The sequence below is a fragment of the Oncorhynchus nerka genome, linkage group LG8 (assembly GCF_034236695.1).
Source record: "Oncorhynchus nerka isolate Pitt River linkage group LG8, Oner_Uvic_2.0, whole genome shotgun sequence".
Classification (NCBI taxonomy): Eukaryota; Metazoa; Chordata; class Actinopteri; order Salmoniformes; family Salmonidae; genus Oncorhynchus; species Oncorhynchus nerka.
Genome location: NC_088403.1, coordinates 59,253,290 through 59,276,481, shown reverse-complemented (window position 1 = coordinate 59,276,481; position 23,192 = coordinate 59,253,290). Strand labels below are relative to the sequence as shown.

General features: G+C 43.0%; 1 protein-coding gene across 3 annotated transcripts in view; it reads left to right on the top strand.

The window, feature by feature from the left end:
• LOC115133868 (VPS10 domain-containing receptor SorCS2-like) overlaps positions 1–21,496 on the top strand; it is a 431,471-nt gene extending 409,975 nt beyond the window's left edge. The window contains exons 15-26 of one of the 3 annotated variants that reach the window (XM_065021949.1): positions 1,358–1,478; positions 1,602–1,735; positions 2,828–2,956; positions 3,344–3,515; positions 5,062–5,382; positions 6,119–6,242; positions 10,396–10,508; positions 10,731–10,853; positions 11,463–11,562; positions 12,953–13,055; positions 15,957–16,147; positions 16,703–21,496. In XM_065021949.1, coding sequence (XP_064878021.1) covers positions 1,358–1,478; positions 1,602–1,735; positions 2,828–2,956; positions 3,344–3,515; positions 5,062–5,382; positions 6,119–6,242; positions 10,396–10,508; positions 10,731–10,853; positions 11,463–11,562; positions 12,953–13,055; positions 15,957–16,147; positions 16,703–16,767 — 1,696 coding nt within the window. In that variant the 3' untranslated portion in view covers positions 16,768–21,496. Of the gene's footprint in view, positions 1–1,357; positions 1,479–1,601; positions 1,736–2,827; positions 2,957–3,343; positions 3,516–5,061; positions 5,383–6,118; positions 6,243–10,395; positions 10,509–10,730; positions 10,854–11,462; positions 11,563–12,952; positions 13,056–15,956; positions 16,160–16,702 lie in introns of all 3 variants that reach the window. The other 2 variants (XM_065021948.1, XM_065021950.1) reach the window with 2 other exon arrangements.
• The last annotated feature ends 1,696 nt before the right edge of the window (positions 21,497–23,192 follow it).

Genomic DNA, 23,192 nt, shown 5'->3' with positions numbered 1-23,192 from the left:
TAGCAGATTAACACTGGAGTGATAGATGAGCAGATGATGATGAGCAGATGATGGAGTGTAAGTAGTGATACTGGTGTGCTAAAGAGCAGCAAAGTAAATAAAAACAATATGGGGATGAGGTAGGTAGAATGGGTGGGCTATTTACAGATGGGCTATGTACATCTGCAGCGATCGGTTAGCTGCTCAGATAGCTGATGTTTAAAGATAGTGAGGGAAATGTAAGTCTCCAGCTTCAGCGATTTTTGCAATTCGTTCCAGGCATTGGCAGCAGAGAACTGGGAGGAAAGGCGGCCAAAAGAGGTGTTGGCATTGGGGATGACCAGTGAGATATACCTGCTGGAGCGCATGCTACGGGTGGGTGTTGTTATCGTGACCAGTGAGCTGAGATAAGGCGGAGCTTTACCTAGCATAGACTTATAGATGACCTGGAGCCAGTGGGTCTGGCGACGAATATGTAGCGAGGGCCAGCCGACTAAAGCATACAGGTCGCAGTGGTGGGTGGTATAAGTTGATTTGGTAACAAAACGGATGGCACTGTGATAGACTACATCCAATTTGCTAAGTAGAGTATTGGAAGCTATTTTGTAGATGACATCGCCAAAGTCGAGGGTCGGTAGGATAGTCAGTTTTACGAGGGTAAGTTTGGCGGCTTGCGTGAAGGAGGCTTTGTTGTGAAATAGAAAGCCGATTCTAGATTCGATTTTGGATTGGAGATGTTTGATATGAGTCCGGAAGAAGAGTTTACAGTCTAACCAGACACCCGGGTTACATTGTCGCATACATAACACAACTGATGCCATGTTTTCACATCAATTTGTTCCTTAAAGAACATGCGGACTTGGAATTGTTCCATTTTAACACAAGTACATTTTTGTATTTCCTCCTTTTTACTGAATGGTATATCGCCACCTAGTGGATATACATTGTACAACTCAATTTGATCTTCTATCATTTGATGCTTTTATGAATGCCTTTGAGTTTATGAAAACACATTAACGCCAAGCCAATCTTATAGGCAGAGCAGTCAATGGCTTTGAAGGCCCTCATAATTTACTGGGGCATCTGTGTGTTTAATATGCAAAGTATGGACTATAGAAAGGTATCATTTCCAGGAGCCCTAAAGTGGATCCCTACTCATTAGTGCTGATGAAAAGAGTCTGGCTGGAGCGCTGTCGTGTCACAATGCTACTTTCAGACTGCCTTGTTCCCAACAGAGGGGGTTGGCTGAGACCGTGGACAGAGTCTTTATGAAGAAATATCTACAGTTTTCTATGACAGTAGACAGTAAACAGACATCAAAGTGATGATAATATGATCATATTAGATCTGTATTTCTCCTGTGTGTCTCTCCCTCCAGGGTGTTCGGTCACATCAGCTATCGGTCAGACTGGGAGCTGGTCAAGGTGGACTTCAGAGAGTCATTCCCCAGACAATGTACAGAGGGAGACTACGACTCCTGGAAACTCACAGATCTGCAGGTACTCAACACACATAAACTCACACACACACACACACACACACACACACACACACACACACACAATGTTGTGTGTATCCTGCACCTTTACAGTTAGCAAATGTATACTTTTGGCCCTCCTCAGGGAGAGAAGTGCATCATGGGTCAGGAGAGGAGTTTCAGGAAGAGGAAGGACACTGCGTTCTGTATCAAGGGGAGGAGCTACACCTCCGCCCTGACTACCAAGCCCTGCCAGTGCTCTGAGAAAGACTTCAACTGGTGAGACACCACACCAGAGCCAACACACTCTAGTGCAATAGACTATACTTAAGGTACAGACTTGAGATAAACAAATATGATATGCGTCATATTAGGCTTCGATTCCTTTTCTGCTTAGGAGATGAATTGAAAATCCAATAGAAGTATTTTCAATGAGGATCATCTTTCATTTCCAACTCTGTTCCTGAATGAGAATAACACTGTAATTCACTATAAACAATCAATCGATGCTGTATGTAGACTAGATAATTGATATTGATCCTGTTGGCGTGTGTGATGTTGGTGTCTATCGATCATTGAGCTCATGAACTGTATTTGACCTTTGCCCTTTCTCTGCAAACTGGAAGGAACTTACCCTTATCTACTGTTCTAGAACCAGTTTACCCTTATCTACTGTTCTAGAACCAGTTTACCCTTATCTACTGTTCCAGAACCAGTTTACCCTTATCTACTGTTCTAGAACCAGTTTACCCTTAACTACTGTTCTAGGACCAGTTTACCCTTATCTACTGTTCTAGAACCAGTTTACCCTTATCTACTGTTCTAGGACCAGTTTACTCTTATATACTGTTCTAGAACCAGTTTATCCTTATCTACTGTTCTAGAACCAGTTTACCCTTATCTACTGTTCTAGAACCAGTTTACTCTTATATACTGTTCTAGAACCAGTTTACCCTTAACTACTGTTCTAGGACCAGTTTACCCTTATCTACTGTTCTAGAACCAGTTTACCCTTATCTACTGTTCTAGAACCAGTTTACCCTTATCTACTGTTCTAGGACCAGTTTACTCTTATATACTGTTCTAGAACCAGTTTATCCTTATCTACTGTTCTAGAACCAGTTTACTCTTATATACTGTTCTAGAACCAGTTTATCCTTATCTACTGTTCTAGAACCAGTTTACCCTTATCTACTGTTCTAGAACCAGTTTATCCTTATATACTGTTCTAGAACCAGTTTATCCTTATCTACTGTTCTAGAACCAGTTTACCATCCTCCAATCCTAGCCTCAACCATCAGGGGGAGCAACACTAACTAGCCTTAGGTCAGTGTCTGGGGGTAACGTTCTCCTCTTCCTCTGTGTGTTCAGTGACTATGGGTTTGAACGTGCCCAGAGCCTCAAAACAGAGGGAGATAGATGCTTCGCTGACTTCTGGCACGACCCAGACTCACCGCCTGACGACTGTCACCAGGGACACAACTTTGAGTCCAGTACTGGGTGAGGAATAGTAGCATACACGCAAGGACTCGCACACACACACACACACACACACACACACACACACACACACACACACACACACACACACACACACACACACACACACACACACACACACACACACACACACACACACAAACACACAATCTTGTGCAGCTAACCTTGTGGGGACAACCTCAGTCCCATTCAAATTCCTATTGTCCCTAACCCCTAACCCAAAACCTAACCCTAACACATACACATTACTTTCACCACTCTCCCTCTCCCTACCTTATCTCAATAAAGGAAAGCCCATAAGGATTGTTTTAGTACACCCGTCTCTACCCTACCTATACGACACCTCAAGTCTCCCTGTTTTCTGACGTTGGTACGGCTGTGTTGCAGGTACAGGAAGGTTGTGTCCAACTTGTGTGAAGGGGGAGTGAACAAGCAGCAGAGCGCCAAGCAGCACACCTGTCCTCTGCTGCCGCCCAGAGGCCTCCAGCTGGGCATCAAAGGACAGATGCTGGCTGTGGCGCCTGGTGATGACATCACCTTCATTGTCCACCAGGAGCAGGTACTGTTTACTTAAGTCAGAATTGAGAGCAAATCCTGGGGGTGGGGTAGTTGTGTGTGGCTGTGTGGAGTAAATGTATGTGTTTATGTGACTTTGTCTGTGTGATTGTAACAATAGCCAGTTAGTAATAGCCATAGCCAGGTGAGTCTCTGATCCACCTCTACGCAGACGACACCATTCTGTATACTTCTGTCCCTTGTTTGGACACTGTGTTAACTAACCTCCAGACGAGCTTCAATGCCATACAACTCTCCTTCCGTGGCCTCCAACTGCTCTTAAATACAAGTAAAACTAAATGCATGCGCTTCAACCGATCGCTGCCTGCAGCTGCACGCCCGTCCAGCATCACTACCCTGGACGGTTCTGACTTAGAATATGTGGACAACTATAAATACCTAGGTGTCTGGTTAGACTTTAAACTCTCCTTCCAGATTCACATCAAACATCTCCAATCCAAAGTTAAATCTAGAATTGGCTTCCTATTTCGCAACAAAGCATCCTTCACTCATGCTGCCAAACATAAACTGACCATCCTACCTATCCTGGACTTCGGGCCATGTCATTTACAAAATAGCCTCCAATACCCTACTCAATAAATTGGATGCAGTCTATCACAGTGCCATCCGTTTTGTCACCAAAGCCCCATATACTACCCACCACTGCGACCTGTATGCTCTCGTTGGCTGGCCCTCGCTTCATACTCGTCGCCAAACCCACTGGCTCCAGGTCATCTACAAGACTGTGCTAGGTAAAGTCCCCCCTTATCTCAGCTCGCTGGTCACCCTAGCAGCACCCACCTGTAGCACACGCTCCAGCAGGTATATCTCTCTGGTCACCCCCAAAACCAATTCTTCCTTTGGCCGCCTCTCCTTCCAGTTCTCTGCTGCCAATGACTGGAATGAACTACAAAAATCTCTGAAACTGGAAACACTTATCTCCCTCACTAGCTTTAAGCAACAGCTGTCAGAGCAGCTCACAGATTACTGCACCTGTACATAGCCCACCTATAATTTAGCCCAAACAACTACCTCTTTCCCTACTGTATTTATTTATTTTGCTCCTTTGCACCCCATTATTTCTATCTCTACTTTGCACATTCTTCCACTGCACATCTACCATTCCAGTGTTTTACTTGCTATAATTGTATTTACTTCGCCACCATGGCCTTTTTTTTACCTTTACCTCCCTTATTCTCACCTCACTTGCTCACATCGTATATAGACTTATTTTTCTACTGTATTATTGACTGTATGTTTGTTTTACTCCATGTGTAATTCTGTGTCGTTGTATGTGTCGAACTGCTTTGCTTTATCATCAGGTCGCAGTTGTAAATGAGAACTTGTTCTCAACTTGCCTACCTGGTTAAATAAAGGTGAAATAAAATAAATAAATAAATAAAAAATAGATTCCCCCCTGTTTTCCGAATGCAAGTTTATGATGACTCACACGTGACTCCTTATAACTGCAACTAGATGAAATAGAGCATTAGTTTATCTCAGTTCTCAGTTCAGTGACGTTCTCTTCCTGTACCTCCTCCCTCACCCAGGGTGACACCAGCAGCACTAAGTACCAGGTGGATCTGGGGGACGGGATGAGGGCCATCTACCAGAACCTGACGGTGACAGACGAACCCATCCAGCACCGCTACGAACAGCAGGGAGTCTACCGCGTCACCGTCAAGGCTGAGAACGTTGCCGGACATGACCAGGCCACCATATATATCCAGGTCACAGCCCCTCTACAGGAAGTTCACCTAGAAGTAGTTCCCATCGCCGGGATTAACCAGGAAGTCAACCTGACCGCTGTGGTGCTTCCCTTTGAGGCCAACCTGACTGTCTTCTACTGGTGGATAGGAGACAACCTGCAGGTAATGTATACTGACACACACACACACACACACCTCACACACACACACACACCTCACACACACACACACACACCACACACACACCTCACACACACACACACACACACACCTCACACACACACACACACACACACACACACACACACACACACACACACACACACACACACAACCTACAGGTAATGTATACTGACACACACCTCACACACACACACACACTCACACACACACAACCTACAGGTAATGTATACTGACACACACCTTACACACACACAGTCAACCTACAGGTAATGTATCCTAACACACACCACACACACACACAACCTACAGGTAATGTATACTGACACACACCTCACACACACATAACCTACAGGTAATGTATACTGACACACACCTCACACACACATAACCTACAGGTAATGTATACTAACACACACCTTACACACACACAGACAACCTACAGGTAACGTATACTAGCACACACCATACACACACACACACACCTTACTCACACACAACCTACAGGTAATGTATGCTAACACACACCATACACACACACACACACAACCTGCAGGTAATGTATACTAACACACACCTTACACAGATACAACCTACAGGTTTAAATGTTTCTCCAGTAGGTGATGGAAGCTAAACCTCAAGGGTTGATCTGAGCCGTAGGCCAAATTCTCTTTGTGAAGAGAAAAAAACTAAGCTTATTTTAATGCGTCCCATTCAGCCCAAGATGTCCCTGGGGAACAGTCTGATAACGAGGTTCCCTGAGGAAGGAGAGGTGTCTGTCACCGTCCAGGCCTCTAACGGACGCTCCATGGTGCAGGACACCAAGAACGTCCACGTCTACGGTAAGAGAGAGGGAACATTACAGTGCTAATTATTATTGATATATACCAGAATTTTTGTATCTTTCAAGGATTTGATATAGATTTTTGCAGGTGTGTGTAATTGTCTCTGGCCCTAGGTGTGGCCTTATCGCATGTAAAATATGTCCCATAAATCATTACAATTTCAAATAAAAAATGGAATGACAAAGCTGTAAAACCTAAATATAAACCATCAACTTAGTGATTACCGCTGGTGTTTAATATGAGTGTTTCAGCATGACACACATCCTTTATATATATATATAATTATACACTTTTATTTATTTTACTATGTCAATATGTATCTGTTGTCAATGTTTTGCCATCAAACTGGTGGCAGTTGTGGAAAAAACTCATTAGCTGGACGAGTTGCAGAGTTAGTTGTTGATGAGATGCTATTTTCATTAATTAGGCTATTTTCTCTACTAGAAACTCGTGGACAATGTGGACACAGATATAAATTAATACATTTTTTACAAGTTATTCAAGTATAAATTTCCAAAGTTACGATAGATTACCATAGATTACTGATGATTCCGGTAACTTTGGTAAAGTACCAGTAGCTTTGCAAACCTAGATGTACATCAACTATTTATGATGTTATTATATGAATTACGTTATATGTATATGCATTGGTTGAAGCTCAATGTTAAATTCAATATGCCACCAAAAAAATCTATGGAAATTCACAAACCAACTTGAAATGAGGTGCACAAGACACCTCCCGCCCCTCGTCATGATCCGTCTGGCCGTTGCCGAGAAACACTATACTGTATTTTTGACAGGATCGTTAGCATTAGGGTTGTCAGACAGTTTTTTTCTCCCAAACCTAGCTCAAATTGTAGATGTCGAATTAAAACTAGGTACAGAGTCCGTAAGGTGACCGTTAGACGTAGATCCATTTGGACTGAATACGTTTTTGTAGGTGCAACAGATTTATACACTTTATAAAAAGGTTAAGGTTAGGGTTAGGCTTAAGTTTAGGGTTAGGCTTAAGGTTAGGGTTAGGCTTAAGGTTAAGGTTAGGCTTAAGGTTAGGGTTAGGCTTAAGGTTAGGGTTAGGCTTAAGGTTAGGCTTAAGGTTAAGGTTAGGCTTAAGGTTAGGGTTAGGCTTAAGGTTAGGGTTAGGCTTAAGGTTAAGGTTAGGCTTAAGGTTAGGGTTAGGCTTAAGGTTAGGGTTAGGCTTAAGGTTAGGCTTAAGGTTAGGGTTAGGCTTAAGTTTAGGGTTAGGCTTAAGTTTAGGGTTAGGCTTAAGGTTAGGCTTAAGGTTAGGGTTAGGCTTAAGGTTAGGCTTAAGGTTAGGGTTAGGCTTAAGTTTAGGGTTAGGCTTAAGGTTAAGGTTAGGCTTAAGGTTAAGGTTAAGCTTAAGGTTAGGGTTAGCCTTAAGGTTAGGGTTAGGCTTAAGGTTAGGCTTAAGGTTAGGGTTAGGCTTAAGGTTAGGCTTAAGGTTAGGGTTAGGCTTAAGTTTAGGGTTAGGCTTAAGGTTAAGGCTTAAGGTTAGGGTTAGGCTTAAGGTTAGGGTTAGGTTAGGGTTAGGCTTAAGGTTAGGGTTAGGCTTAAGGTTAGGGTTAGGCTTAAGTTTAGGGTTAGGCTTAAGTTTAGCAGTGTGGTAGGAAGGAGGTTAGGGTTAGGCTTAAGGTTAGCAGTGTGGTAGGAAGGAGTTTAGGGTTAGGCTTAAGGTTAGCAGTGTGGTAGGAAGGAGGTTAGGGTTAGGCTTAAGGTTAGCAGTGTGGTAGGAAGGGGGTAAGGGTTAGGCTTAAGGTTAAGGTTAGCAGTGTGGTAGGAAGGAGGTTAGGGTTAGGCTTAAGGTTAAGGTTAGCAGTGTGGTAGGAACGAGGTTAGGGTTAGGCTTAAGGTTAGCAGTGTGGTAGGAACGAGGTTAGGGTTAGGCTTAAGGTTAGCAGTGTGGTAGGAAGGAGGTTAGGGTTAGGCTTAAGGTTAGCAGTGTGGTAGGAAGGAGGGTTTAGGTTAGCAGGGTTAGGCTTAAGGTTAGCAGTGTGGTAGGAAGGAGGTTAGGGTTAGGCTTAAGGTTAGCAGTGTGGTAGGAAGGAGGTTAGGGTTAGGCTTAAGGTTAGCAGTGTGGTAGGAAGGAGGTTAGGGTTAGGCTTAAGGTTAGCAGTGTGGTAGGAAGGAGGTTAGGGTTAGGCTTAAGGTTAGCAGTGTGGTTAGGAAGGAGGTTAGGGTTAGGCTTAAGGTTAGCAGTGTGGTAGGAAGGAGGTTAGGGTTAGGCTTAAGGTTAGCAGTGTGGTAGGAAGGAGGTTAGGGTTAGGCTTAAGGTTAGCAGTGTGGTAGGAAGGAGGTTAGGGTTAGGCTTAAGGTTAGCAGTGTGGTAGGAAGGAGGTTAGGGTTAGGTTTAAAATCAGATTTTAAGAAGATAAATGATACACTGCATGAAAAAAGTATGTGGATACCTGCTCGTCGAACATCTCATTCCAAAATAATGTGAATTAATATGGAGTTGGTCCCCCCTTTGCTGCTATAACAGCCTCCACTCTTCTGGGAAGGCTTTCCAGTAAATGTAAATGTTGGAACATTGCTGTGGGGACTTGCTTCCATTCAGCCACGAGCATTAGTGAGGTTGGGCACTGGTGTTGGGCGATTAGGACTGGCTCCAATTCATCCCAAAGGTGTTCGAAGGGGTTGAGGTCAGGGCTCTGTACAGGCCAGTCAAGTTTTTCCACAGCGATCTTGACAAACCATTTCTGTATGGACCTCGCTTTGTGCACGGGGGCATTGTCATGCTGAAACAGGAAAGGGCCTTCCTCAAATTGTTGCCACGAAGTTGGAAACACAGAATCATCTAGAATGTCATTGTATGTTGTCGCGTTAAGATTTCCCTTCACTGGAACTAAGGGGCCTAGCCCAAAACATGATTAACAGCCCTCTTAGGTTTGTGTGCGGCCGCTCGGCCATGGAAACCCATTTCATGAAGCTCCTGATGAACAGTTCTTGTGCTGAAGTTGCTTCCCAGAGGCAGTTTGGAACTCGGTAGTGAGAGTTGTAACCGAGGACAGACAATTTTTACGCACAGTGCGTTTCAGCACTCGGATGTCTCGTTCTGTGAGCTGTTGTTGCTCCTAGCTCTAGCAGGGCAGAACTTTGACAGACTGACTTGTTGGAAAGGTGGCATCCTATGACGGTGCACAAGTATGCTTATTTAAAATGATTAGGTGGCTCATAAAAAGCATTGTTGAGTGGCAATGGACAAGGTGTGATTGCAGCCTACAATTCACCCTCCAATTGTGTGACACTTTTGACATTCTGTATTTCCCCTGATTGTCTATGGGTCAAAAGAAAAAAGGGAAACAAAAGTATTATCTGAGTTTTTTAGGAGCGAAGGACACTGTCTACCGTTGTCCAAGCCAGGCTGTTTGATATCCTAAGCAACCTGCATACACATTGTGTGAATCACGATAGACCAACATACTGTAGCTACTGTAGTAGGTCAAAGCTGTGAACCTCGGTATAGCATCGGTGGAGTGTTTGGTAGAGCATCGGTGGTGTTTGGTAGAGCATCGGTGGTGTTTGGTAGAGCATCGGTGGAGTGTTTGGTAGAGCATCGGTGGTGTGTTTGGTAGAGCATCGGTGGAGTGTTTGGTAGAGCATCGGTGGTGTTTGGTAGAGCATCGGTGGAGTGTTTGGTAGAGCATCGGTGGAGTGTTTGGTAGAGCATCGGTGGAGTGTTTGGTAGAGCATCGGTGGAGTGTTCGGTAGAGCATCGGTGGAGTGTTTGGTGCTGGAGTGAATTTCTTTTATTTTTCAGCTTCAGACCTGCTTATTTTTTTTGTTTTTAATAGCTCTAGTTCCTGGGTTCTCCATGATGTCATGTGCTGCTGTGTCACTGGGTAACGATGTCCATAGAGGAGTTTGATTTATTCATGAGAGATTGCTAACTGAGCAGAAATGTATTGTATTATCTTTACCCCCAAGGGAACTGACGATACAGAATAAACATACTGCAGAAGCAGGCGTTGTAGGATAATGAGAAACCGTTGACTTATTCTAAAGCCTCCAAACAGTAGAAATGAATATGGTGTCATTAATATGGAGGCTTCCATTATTGTTCATTCTGAATGCTGTAACCCAAAATGGTTGCCTTTGGTGTTGACTTCCTGTGTGTTCTATTGGATCCCAGACCATTTCCAGGTCATCCCCCTTGCCTTCAGCAGTAACCTGGACCGCCTCAACCCCAACATTCCAGAGTGGAGGGAGGACGTGGGTCAGGTGGTCACCAAGATATTGTCAAAGGTGGGTCTACTGTACTCACCTCATACATGACCTGATGCTGTAACGTAACACGACCACTCTATTCTTCAGGATACATCATGATAGTATCTGCATTGGCCTCAATATGTTCAATGGTTCGATTTGATAGAGATGATAATAATGAAATGGGAGAAAAAAACACATTTGGAGATGGAGGAGGGTCTACCTGAACTTGTTAGTTTGAACATGACCTTTAACCCCCAGATCACAGGTATCCCCCAGGTGTCCCTGGTAACCATGGTGAAGCGGGGCCTGCCCACCACAGCTGACCTGTACGTTCTCCCACCAGAGAGCCAGCGTGATAAGAGGAGCGTGTTTGTGGATAAGGTGCACGAGCACACACACACTACCTAACTAGGTGACACACTGTAGCCTCACTTAGGGTTCCAAAGCTACCGGTAATTTACCAAAGTTGCCAGAATCTTCAGTAATTTTGGTAATTAACGGAACATCTATGGCAATCTATCGTAACTTAGTTAATTTATACTTTAATAACTTTTTTTTTTAAATTGTTCATATCCAGATTGGGGTCAATTTCATTTCAAATCCAGTCAATTCAAAAATAAAACCAAACTCCAATTCCAAATGTTCCTCATTGAAAAGCGTTGAAGAGAATTGGAATTTGAATTCCAGTGTTCTTTCTGAATTGACTGGAATTGAAATGGAATCGAGCCCAATCCTGATTCATAAATAGTATTCACTTTTTATATCTGTGTCCATATTGTCCCTGAGTGTCTTGTAAATAAACCACATGGGTCAAGAGAAAATAGCCTAATTCATGAAAACATTTTTTATTTCCAATTACCTCGGCAACTCGTTCAACTGTTGACTTTTTTTCCAGTTGACAGCAAGTACATATTGGTATAGTCAAATAAATGTCACTCACTGCAGTAATTTACCTCTGTGTAATGGTTGTGTTTTACATTTCTTCCACAGCGTATCCCTGCCATCAAGCAGGCCTTCAACGACAACAACGTTAGCTTCATTGTACGAGGAGGTCTACAGGTGTTGGTGACGCTAGCTGACCCGAACGCAGGTAACCAAAGCATCCTATATTACCGTTCTTTTTATTTATTTATTTGACCTTTATTTAACTAGGCAACTAGGCCTGCCCTCTCAACAAATTCTTATTTTCAATGACGGCCTAGGAACAGTGGGTTAACTGCCTGTTCAGGGGCAGAACGACAGCTCGGGGGTTTGAACTTGCAACCTTCCGGTTACTAGTCCAACGCTCTAACCACTAGGCTACGCTGCCGCCCAATTCCTGTAATCATGCCATTGTGATGTTGTAAATATGATGATCATTTCTCCATTTCATTATTTGGTTTCATGTTACACTGAATGGATAATTGAGTTTTTATCAATCTATTTGAAATTACTAGTAGCTAATGAGTCGTCCACGAGAGCAACGGAGATTGGTGCGTGTTAGTCACCCCCACACAACCTTTTTCTCACTTTTACTTCCTGCCCTCTCAAAAGGAGCCTACCTTTCCTCCAATCTGATTGGTTTGGGGTTCCTGTTACTTGCTCTCTGCTTTCAGTGTTATTTCCCTAAGTTTTTACCTACTAAATTGCTAAAATGTTAGATATTTTTTTACAAAATTTGCAGAGGTAAACAATATGTTTCAATGATGTCTAATCTATTCCCTTTCCTTTTGAACTTGATCTTTTCTTGGACAGTTTGGCTGCGGATCTCTTCTCCTGACCGTGTGGTGTGTGTTGTCTGTTGAACACTGTGTGGTGTTTATTGAAGCGGAGTGGAATGGAGTGTTAGCATTTCTGTTGGGGTTTATTGAAGCGGAGTGGAATGGAGTGTTAGCATTTCTGTTGGGGTTTATTGAAGCGGAGTGGAATGGAGTGTTAGCATTTCTGTTGGGGTTTATTGAAGCGGAGTGGAATGGAGTGTTAGCATTTCTGCTGGGGTTTATTGAAGCGGAGTGGAATGGAGTGTTAGCATTTCTGTTGGGGTTTATTGAAGCGGAGTGGAATGGAGTGTTAGCATTTCTGCTGGGGTTTATTGAAGCGGAGTGGAATGGAGTGTTAGCATTTCTGTTGGGGTTTATTGAAGCGGAGTGGAATGGAGTGTTAGCATTTCTGTTGGGGTTTATTGAAGCGGAGTGGAATGGAGTGTTAGCATTTCTGTTGGGGTTTATTGAAGCGGAGTGGAATGGAGTGTTAGCATTTCTGTTGGGGTTTATTGAAGCGGAGTGGAATGGAGTGTTAGCATTTCTGCTGGGGTTTATTGTGACATGGCAGCTATAATCTTGTTTGTGTCTCAGGGGCCCACAGCCACAGGAGGTGTGTGTGTGTTACCTACCCTGTGTTCATTTCCCATCTGATGTGCGTTGGCTATGCTTGTGTGTGTGTGCGTGTGTGTGTGTGTGTGTCATATCATAATGTTTGTGTGTTGTCTGTCTCCCCTGCAGGTTCTCAGGGTGGAATGGCAGGTCCTGGAGTCTGGGCTCTGTCTGTCATCTTCCTCATCAGCCTCCTCGCTACTGGATCCTTCATCCTCTACAAGTTCAAGAGGTGGGTCTTATAGACTTAGCCTGCATGGCTGCCAGTCTATTGCTGCTCTCTTGCCAACTACTTATGGAATTCTCATGCAAAACATGATTTCACTCGACAATGACAATAGAGTAGACTAAAGCACAAACAGATCTGGGACCAGGCTATTTTAGACTTACATATCTGAGATTTGCACTGGGCACTTTACTGGCCAGTCCTCCTCTGAAGCGTTGCATGACTACAGATGAAAACATAACCATGACTACAGATGAAAACCTAACCATGACTACAGATGAAAACATAACCATGACTACAGATGAAAACATAACCATGACTACAGATGAAAACATAACCATGACTACAGATGAAAACCTAACCATGACTACAGATGAAAACCTAACCATGACTACAGATGAAAACATAACCATGACTACAGATGAAAACATAACCATGACCACAGATGAAAACATAACCATGACTACAGATGAAAACATAATCATGACTACAGATGAAAACAACCATGACTACAGATGAAAACAACCATGACTACAGATGAAAACATAACCATGACTACAGATGAAAACATAATCATGACTACAGATGAAAACATAACCATGACTACAGATGAAAACATAACCATGACTACAGATGAAAACAACCATGACTACAGATGAAAACATAACCATGACTACAGATGAAAACATAATCATGACTACAGATGAAAACATAACCATGACTACAGATGAAAACATAACCATGACCACAGATGAAAACATAACCATGACTACAGATGAAAACATAATCATGACTACAGATGAAAACAACCATGACTACAGATGAAAACAACCATGACTACAGATGAAAAAACATAACAGATGAAAACCATGACTACAGATGAAAACATAATCATGACTACAGATGAAAACATAACCATGACTACAGATGAAAACATAACCATGACTACAGATGAAAACAACCATGACTACAGATGAAAACATAACCATGACTACAGATGAAAACATAATCATGACTACAGATGAAAACATAACCATGACTACAGATGAAAACATAACCATGACCACAGATGAAAACATAACCATGACTACAGATGAAAACATAATCATGACTACAGATGAAAACAACCATGACTACAGATGAAAACAACCATGACTACAGATGAAAACATAACCATGACTACAGATGAAAACATAATCATGACTACAGATGAAAACATAACCATGACTACAGATGAAAACATAACCATGACTACAGATGAAAACTTAACTGCATGTATTAAGATACAGTAGGTGAATACATATAGTTGAAGTCGGAAGTTTACATACACTTAGGTTGGAGTCATTAAAACTAGTTTACATACACTTAGGTTGGAGTCATTAAAACTGAAAGACCCATTTGCCGCCAAGCTTTAACTTCCTGACTGATGTCTTGAGATGTTGCTTCAAAATATCCACATAATTTTCCTGCCTCATGATGTCATCTATTTTGTGAAGTGCACCAGTCCCTCCTGCAGCAAAGCACCCCCACAGCATGATGCTGCCACCCCGTGCTTTAATTTATTTAAAAAAAAAATATTTTACCTTTATTTAACCAGGCAAGTCAGTTAAGAACTAATTCTTATTTTCAATGACGGCCTAGGAACAGTGGGTTAACTGCCTGTTCAGGGGCAGAACGACAGATTTGTACCTTGTCAGCTCTGGGATTTGAACTTGCAACCTTTCGGTTACTAGTCCAACGCTCTAACCACTAGGATACCCTGCCGCTTCACTGTTGGGATGGTGTTCTTCGGCTTGCAAGCCTCCCCCTTTTTCCTCCAAACATAATGATGGTCATTATGGCCAAACAGTTCTATTTTTGTTTCATCAGACCAGAGGACATTTCTCCAAAAAGTGTGATCTTTGTCCCCATGTGCAGTTTCAAACCGTAGTCTGACTTTTTTATGGCGGTTTTGGAAGCAGTGGCTTCTTCCTTGCTGAGCGGCCTTTCAGGTTATGTCGATATATGACTCGTTTTACTGTGGATATAGATAGTTTTGTACGTGTTTCCTCCAGCATCTTCACAAGGTCCTTTGCTGTTGTTCTGGGATTGATTTGCACTTTTCGCACGAAAGTACGTTCATCTCTAGGAGACAGAACGCGTCTCCTTCCTGAGCGGTATGACGGTTGCGTGGTCCCATGGTGTTTATACTTGCATACTATTGTTTGTACAGATGACAATGGTACCTTCAGGCGTTTGGAAATAGCTCCCAAGGATGAACCAGACTTGTGGAGGTCTACCATTTTTTTCTGAGGTCTTGGCTGATTTCTTTTGATTTTCCCATGATGTCAAGCAAAGAGGCACTGAGTTCGAAGGTAGGCCTTGAAATACATCCACGGGTACAACTCCAATTGACTCAAATGATGTCAATTAGCCTATCAGAAGCTTCTAAAGCCATGACATAATTTTCAGGAATTTTCCAAGCTGTTTAAAGGCACAGTCAACTTAGTGTTTGTAAACTTTTGACCCACTGGAATTGTGATACAGTGAAATAATCTGTCTGTAAACAATTGTTGGAAAAATTACTTGTGTCATGCACAAAGTAGATGTCCTAACCGACTTGGCTAAACTATAGTTTTTTAACTTGACATTTGTGGAGTGGGTGAAAAATGAGTTTTAATGACTCCAACCTAAGTGTGTGTAAACTTCCGACTTCAACTGTATATATACTGTCTATAGAATACATAAATGCATGTACTTGATGAATCTAGATTCAACATGAATATGTTGTGCATGATTTGTCTTTTGTTCACCAGTTACACCAATAGCACATACTTTGCATCCGATGCACAAAGTCCACAATCTGTCACTCATTAACATGAACTACAACTCCAGCCAAACCTCTTATCAAAACTACAAATCCCACAGTCCTTGGCTTAGGACTGAGGATGCCTATCCTCCGCTGTTTTTCAGAAAGCTGCCCGGCCGGAACGTGTACGCCCAGATGCACAATGAGAAGGAGCAGGAGATGACCAGCCCTGTCAATCACAGTGAGGACACGCAGCACATCATCCAGGGGGAGGAGTTTATCGACGACGACCTGGACTCACAGACTCTAGGTAACGCAGAAGGTAGCCCAGCCTTCTGTTCCCTGATCAGGATTAGGACTAACCCCCACTACTACTAACAGAATAGCCTGCTACCACTCACAAACCCAGGCAGTTAACAGAACAGTCAAAGTATGAATTAAAATCAGAGCTATGGGTTGGTTGAAAGAGAACCAACCAGTCATCTAGTCAAAGTATTAATTAAAATCAGAGCTATGGGTTGGTTGAAAGAGAACCAACCAGTCATCTAGTCAAAGTATGAATTAAAATCAGAGCTATGGGTTGGTTGATAGAGAACCAACCAGTCATCTAGTCAAAGTATTAATTAAAATCAGAGCTATGGGTTGGTTGATAGAGAACCAACCAGTCATCTAGTCAAAGTATTAATTAAAATCAGAGCTATGGGTTGGTTGAAAGAGAACCAACCAGTCATCCAGTCAAAGAGAAAAGAACGATCAAGGAAATGTTTTAATGTTGCAAGATAAAGAAGCAGGTGGTATTTTCTCTTTTAAAACCTACCGACTCTCGACTCTGGTCTCACTACTTCCTCTCTCTCCTTGTTGCTAGGTAACCACTCGGGCGTGGTGCTGAGCATCAACTCCAGAGAGCTGCACAGCTACCTGACCAGCTGATGGCTGAACACAGACACGCTAATCAGCTAGCCATGCTAACGAGCACAGGGAACTCTAATCTGCCTTCCTCCTCTGTCGCTCCGTCTGACCAACCAATCCACCGCTCCCCGTACAGAGGAAGAGAGAAAGCACCACAGTACTACAGTCTAGCATTAGTCCCTCTCTGTCCTCTCCTCTCTGATTCCTCTCCATGGCCCCTTGCTCCCTCGTTTCCGTCTCTCGCTCAGAGGGACACTTATCCTCCGTTCTGCTCGTCTCTCTATCCCGTCCTCCACTGCGTTACTGTAACATCGGGGGTGTGGGCCAACTCTGCTTTTTACCCAGTGTCCTTTGCACCCAGTGTCCTTTGCACCAGTGTCCTTTGCACCAGCGCCCTTTGCACCCAGTGTCCTTGTACCCAGTGCCATGACTGCTCTGTGTGTTCTCATTGGCTAAACCCCTTGGAGAATGATTGGACGCCACCCAGTGAGGAAAGAGAAATCCGGTGAAATCACAGAGAACGCCCCGCCTACTGGCCTGCTATTTAGAACGTTCAGGACTGTAAGACTCGTCTTTCACTGACCCTCACCAGGTAGTTTCCAGATACGCTATACAGTGCATTTGGAAAGTATTCAGACTTCTTGACTTTTTCACAATGTTGTTACGTTCCAGCCTTATTCTAAAATGGATTGAATAGTTTTTTTCCCCCTCATCAATCTACACACAATACCCCATAATGACATTACACTACCCCATAATGACATCACAATACCCCATAATGACAAAGCAAAAACAGGTTGTATTTTTTTTTGCAACATAGATATTCAGACCCTTCACTCAGTACTTTGTTGAAGCACCTCTGGCAGTGATTACAGCCTGAGTCTTCTTGAGTATGACGCTGCAAGCTTGGCACAGCTGTATTTGAGGAGTTTCTCCTATTCTTCTCTGCAGATCCTCTCAAGCTCTGTCAGGTTGGATGGGGAACGTCGCTGCACAGCTATTTTCAGGTCTCTCCAGAGATGTTCGATTGGGTTCAAATCCGAGCTCTGGCTGGGCCACTCAAGGACATTCAAAGACTTGTCCCGAAGCCACTCCTGTGTTGTCTTGGCTGTGTGCTTAGGGTCATTTTCCTGTTGGAAGGTGAATCTTCACCCCAGCCTGAGGACCTGAGTGCTCTGGAGCAGGTTTTCATCAAGGATCTCTCTGTACTTTCCATAGATTTTTCCCTCGAACCTGACTAGTCTTCCCGTCCCCGCAGCATGATGCTGCCACCACCATGCTTCACTTTAAAGATGATACCAGGTTTCCTCCAGATGTGACACTTGGCATTCAGGCCAAAGAGTTCAATGTTTGATTCATCAAACCAGAGAATCTTGTTTCTCATGGTCTGAGTCCTTAAGGTGCCTATAGTGGCTTTACCATAAAGGCCTGATTAGTGGAGTGCTGCAGAGATGGTTGTCCTTCTGGAAGGTTCTCCCATCTCCGTAGAGGAACTCTGGAGCTCTGTCAGAGTGACCATCGGGTTCTTGGTCACCTCCCTGACCAAGGTCATTCTGCCCCAGTTTGGCCAGGCGGACAGCTCTAGGAAGAGTCTTGGTGGTTCCGAACTTCTTCCATTTAAGAATGAGGCCACTGTGTTGTTGGGGACCTTCAATGTGGCAGAAATGTTTGGTACTCTTCCCCAGATCAGTGCCTCAACACAATCCTGTCTCTTTACGGACAATTCCTTCCACCTCATGGCTTTGTTTTTGCTCTGACATTCACTGTCAACTGTGGGATCTTATATAGACAGGCCTTTCCAAATCATGTCTAATCAATTGAATTTACCACAGGTGGACTTGAATCAAGTTGTAGAAACATCTCAAGGATGATCAATGGAAACAGGATGCACATGAGCTCAATTTTGAGTCTCATAGCAAAGAGTCTGAATACTTATGTAAATAATGTTTTTTTGTTTTTTTATTTGAATACATTTACAAACATTTCTAAAATACTGTTTTCGTTTTGTCTTTATGGGGTATTGTGTGTAGATTGACGAGGGAAAAAATGCATTTAATCAATTTTAGAATAAGGTAACAAAATGTGGAAAAAGTCAAGGGGTCTGAATACTTTCCGAATGCACTGTATATACAAAAGTATGTGGACACCCCATCAAATTAGTAGATTTGGCTATTTCAGCCACACCTGTTGCTGACAGGTGCATAAAATCAAGCACACAGCCATGCAATCTCCATAGACAAACATTGGCAGTAGAATTGCATTACCGAAGAGCTCAGTTACTTTCAATGTTGGATGCCATCTTTCCAACAAGTCAGTTCGTCAAATTTCTGCCCTGCTAGAGCTTCCCCGGTAACCTGTAAATTATTTTACCGTGAAGTGGAAATGTCTAGGAGCAACAACGGCTCAGCCACGAAGTGGTAGACCCCGCAACCTCACAGAACGGGACCGCCTAATGCATTTCTGTGCTTCAAACTTTGTGGTAACAGTTTGAGGAAGGCCCTTTCCTGTTTCAGCATGACAATATCCCCGTGCACAAAGTGAAGTCCATACAGAAATGGTTTGTCGAGATCGGTGTGGAAGAACTTGACTGGCCTACACAGAGGCCTGACCTCAACCCTATCGAACACCTTTGGGATGAATTGGAACGCCAACTGCGAGCCAAGCCTAAACTCCCGCCCGACCTCACTAATGCTCTTGTGGCTGAATGGAAGCAAGTCCCTGCAGCAATGTTCCAACATCTAGTGGAAAGCCTTCCCAGAAGAGTGGAGGCTGTTATAGCAGCAAAGGGGGGACCAACTCCATATTAATGCCCATGATTTTTGAATGAGATCTTCGATGAGCAGGTGTCCACATACTTTTGGTAACGTATTGTATCCTAGTTCACCACCAGTAGTAGGAGGATTGTGGGGTGCTGTCCACAGTATCACCAAAACAGAACCACGCAATGACCAGGCCATAGCCTTGAGAAGTACAGTTTGGTAAAATAGTTTAGCAGTGGAGAAAAGAGAGGTGGAGTTGTTAACACCTCCATTACTACCAAATAAAGAGTAGCAATGTTTTTAAAAGAAGCAATTTATAATTGTCTCTTTCTCTCTCTCTCTCACACTTCAAATGCAATAACAATCTTATTCGGGAAAGAATGAGATAGAGCGCCCACTTTAAATCTGCAGGGAAGTTATATGAAGGATAGGACGTGGAACTGGAGCAGTCTGAACTGAGACAGGGTTGCCTTTGTGAGAAGAATGCAACTACCCATTTAGGCACTAGGGGGTGGTGTTGCTCTGTTTATAAATCCCAGATACAGGTACTTGCCGTTGAGCTAAAATGAAGCGTGTGGGAAAATCCTCTTTCATTCACCATTATTGACATGCAATCCTTGTTAATATGTTTCCTTTTCATCATACAACAATGTATAAGAATGCTCTTTAGTAATTCATATTTTAATCTTTTTTTTTTAAAGATGAAGTCTTTGTATAATAATAAAAAAATGTTTTATGGTACTTGATGAGCAGGTTAAAAGAATGACATGTAGAATGGTGTGTGGTTGTGTGATATATCAGTACATTTACAGCATGTCCACCGGTTAGAAAGCAATTGTTTGCCCCACGGTGCCTAAAAACAAGTGGACTCCTCTGCTCATTTAACATGAACTACAACTCCAGCCAAACCTCTCATCAAAACAACAAAATCACACATTTCCTGTGCATTTCCTTTTTTTTTTTTTAAATTTACGAATAACAGTATGACCCCAAACCCAAGATAGCCCCCGGTTCAGAGGTCAACGTGAGTTAATTTCCCCAGAGACAAAGTCGTCGTCATGGAGATGGTGTGGCTGTCATTATTGAGCCTATGTTAGGCAGAGTTACTGGTGGTATTTCTCCCCATATAATTTGTCTTGTGTACATAGATTTGTATATATGAACAACCTCTCACTGTATATAGTCCTTCACGTGAGTGTGAGTATTTTACACTGATACCAAAACATACACAGTTGTTTTTTTGGTCTCCTCCACTGAATCCTCTCATAACAGTACAACGACGCAGAGAGTTTCTCAATACCATTGCTTGCTTCTCATGTATCAGCGATATTTCAGTGTATAGCTAAGTATCATAGACTTTTAGATAGGCTACTTTTTTGTTGTATCCATTGTTTAACTGGAAAGGATCACTCATTATCAAATCTACAACATTGGTAAGTAGCTTTCCTTCCCAAGATGTTTGATGTGCACTAAGGATGTAGTCATCTTGAAGAGTACAGTCTAGAGTGAAGTCGACCATCTTCACACATTGGGCCATACAGACTTGCTAGGGATGTCTTGAATGAGACGGTACTAGTCTACAGACCAATGCTCAGAGTCAATCTCTCGCTTTCCAGTGAGTCAGTTCCATTCATGATGACGGTAGGCCGATCTGATACATCCAGACACACACTGGCCTGCCTGTCTGTTCTTCATGTTCTTTTGTACATATATCTGCTTATATTTGGCTTGTTCTTAGTTTTCTAGAGATGTCTCGTCTGTTATTATGTCCACCCCTTGTTGAAGGGGGGGGGGTCAAGAGAATCCAATATATTTGTGAGGTAGATTCACTGTTGATGACTACGACCATGTGAAGTTGACCTCACAGTTTTATTCATGTTTTTTTGGTTTGTTTGAATTTTGGTAAATAAATGAAAAATGTTATGAAGTCCTCAACAGAAAGCGAAGCGCACTTAACATGCATTCTGGAATAAATCACTCCCCTAAATCTACATGTTGGTTGTCATCATTGTATCTGCTCAATAAATATTCCACTTTCTTCAATGGCTTGATGATTAGTTGACGAGTTGAATCAGCTGTGTTAGCTCTGGAATAGATCAAGTACATGGAATGGCTGGGGGTGGGGCTGAGAAAGAGGAGAGGTTGGATAAATGCTTTTTTTAAAACCTACCCAACTCACAGTAAATATGTACTTAGTAATGGCACACTTGGGAATTTAACCAACAATGCTCCTGTTCCCAATACCTTGCTCCTTCCAACTGAGTGATTGGTATGTTCAAATCCAAGTGAATGGTTTTCCTCAAGTGAATGACTAACATGTCATCACCAATTAGCAGATTTGATTGGCTAAGAACTAATCGGTTCGAGCCAACATCTCTTCTACTTTAATGAACGTTTGCAGAACTCTCCCATTTTTTAGGTGTGAAGGAGTTGGTGGCTTTGGTGTGAGGATGTCAGCCCTGAAGCACAGGGTGCAGGGTCATGTCCAGGCAAGGCACTTCCGAGTGTGGTAGGTTTTTGTATGTTTCCTCAATTGTCAATGTCAAATATACAGTGCATTTTGGATAGTATTCAGAACACTTCCCCTTTTCAACATTTTGTTAAGTTACAGCCTCGAAAATGTATTAAATAAATATTTTTCCTCATCAATCTACACACAATACGACAAAGCGAAAACAGGTATTTATACATTTTTGCAAAAAAACAAGGCAGAAATACCAAATTTACATAAGTATTCAGAGACTTTGTTATGAGACTCGAAATTGAGCTCAGTTGCATCCTGTTTCCATTGATCATCCTTGAGATGTTTCTACAACTTGGAGTCCACCTGTGGTAAATTCCATTGATTGGACATGATTTGGAAAGGCACACACCTGTCTATATAAGGTCCCACAGTTGACAGTGCATGTCAGAGCAAAAAAAAAATGGAAGGAATTGTCTGCAGAGCTCTGAGACAGGGTTGTGTTGAGGCACAGATCTGTGGAAGGGTTGCAAAAAATGTCTGCAGCATTGAAGGTCCCCAAGAACACAGTGGCCTCCATCATTCTTAAATGGAAGAAGTTTGGAACCACAGAGAATATTCCTAGAGCTGGCCGCCCGGCCAAACTGAGCAATCGGGTGAGAAGGGCCTTGGTCAGGGAGGTAACCAACAACCTGATGGTCACTCTGACAGAGTTTCAGTATTCCTGTGTGGAGATGGGAGAACCTTCCAGAAGGACAACCATCTCTGGAGCACTCCACCAATCAGGCCTTTATGGTAGAATGGCCAGACGGAAGCCACTCCTCTGTAAAAGGCACATGACAGCGTGCTTGGAGTTTGCCAAAAGGCACCTAAAACTCTCATACCATGAGAAACAAGATTATGTTTTCTGACGAAACCAAGATTGAACTCTTTGGCCTGAAGCTTCACATCTGGAGGAAACCTGGCACCATCCCTACAGTGAAGCAGGGTGATGGTGGCAGCATCATGCTGTGGGGATGTTTGTCAGCAGTATGGACTGGGAGACTAGTCAGGATCGAGGGAAAGATGAATGGAGCAAAGAACAGAGAGATCCTTGAATAGAACCTGCTCCAGAGCGCTCAGGACCTCAGACTGGGGCGAAGGTTCACCTTCCAAAAGGACAACGACCCTAAGCACACAGCCAAGACAACACAGGCGTGACTTCGGGACAAGTCTCTGAACGCCCT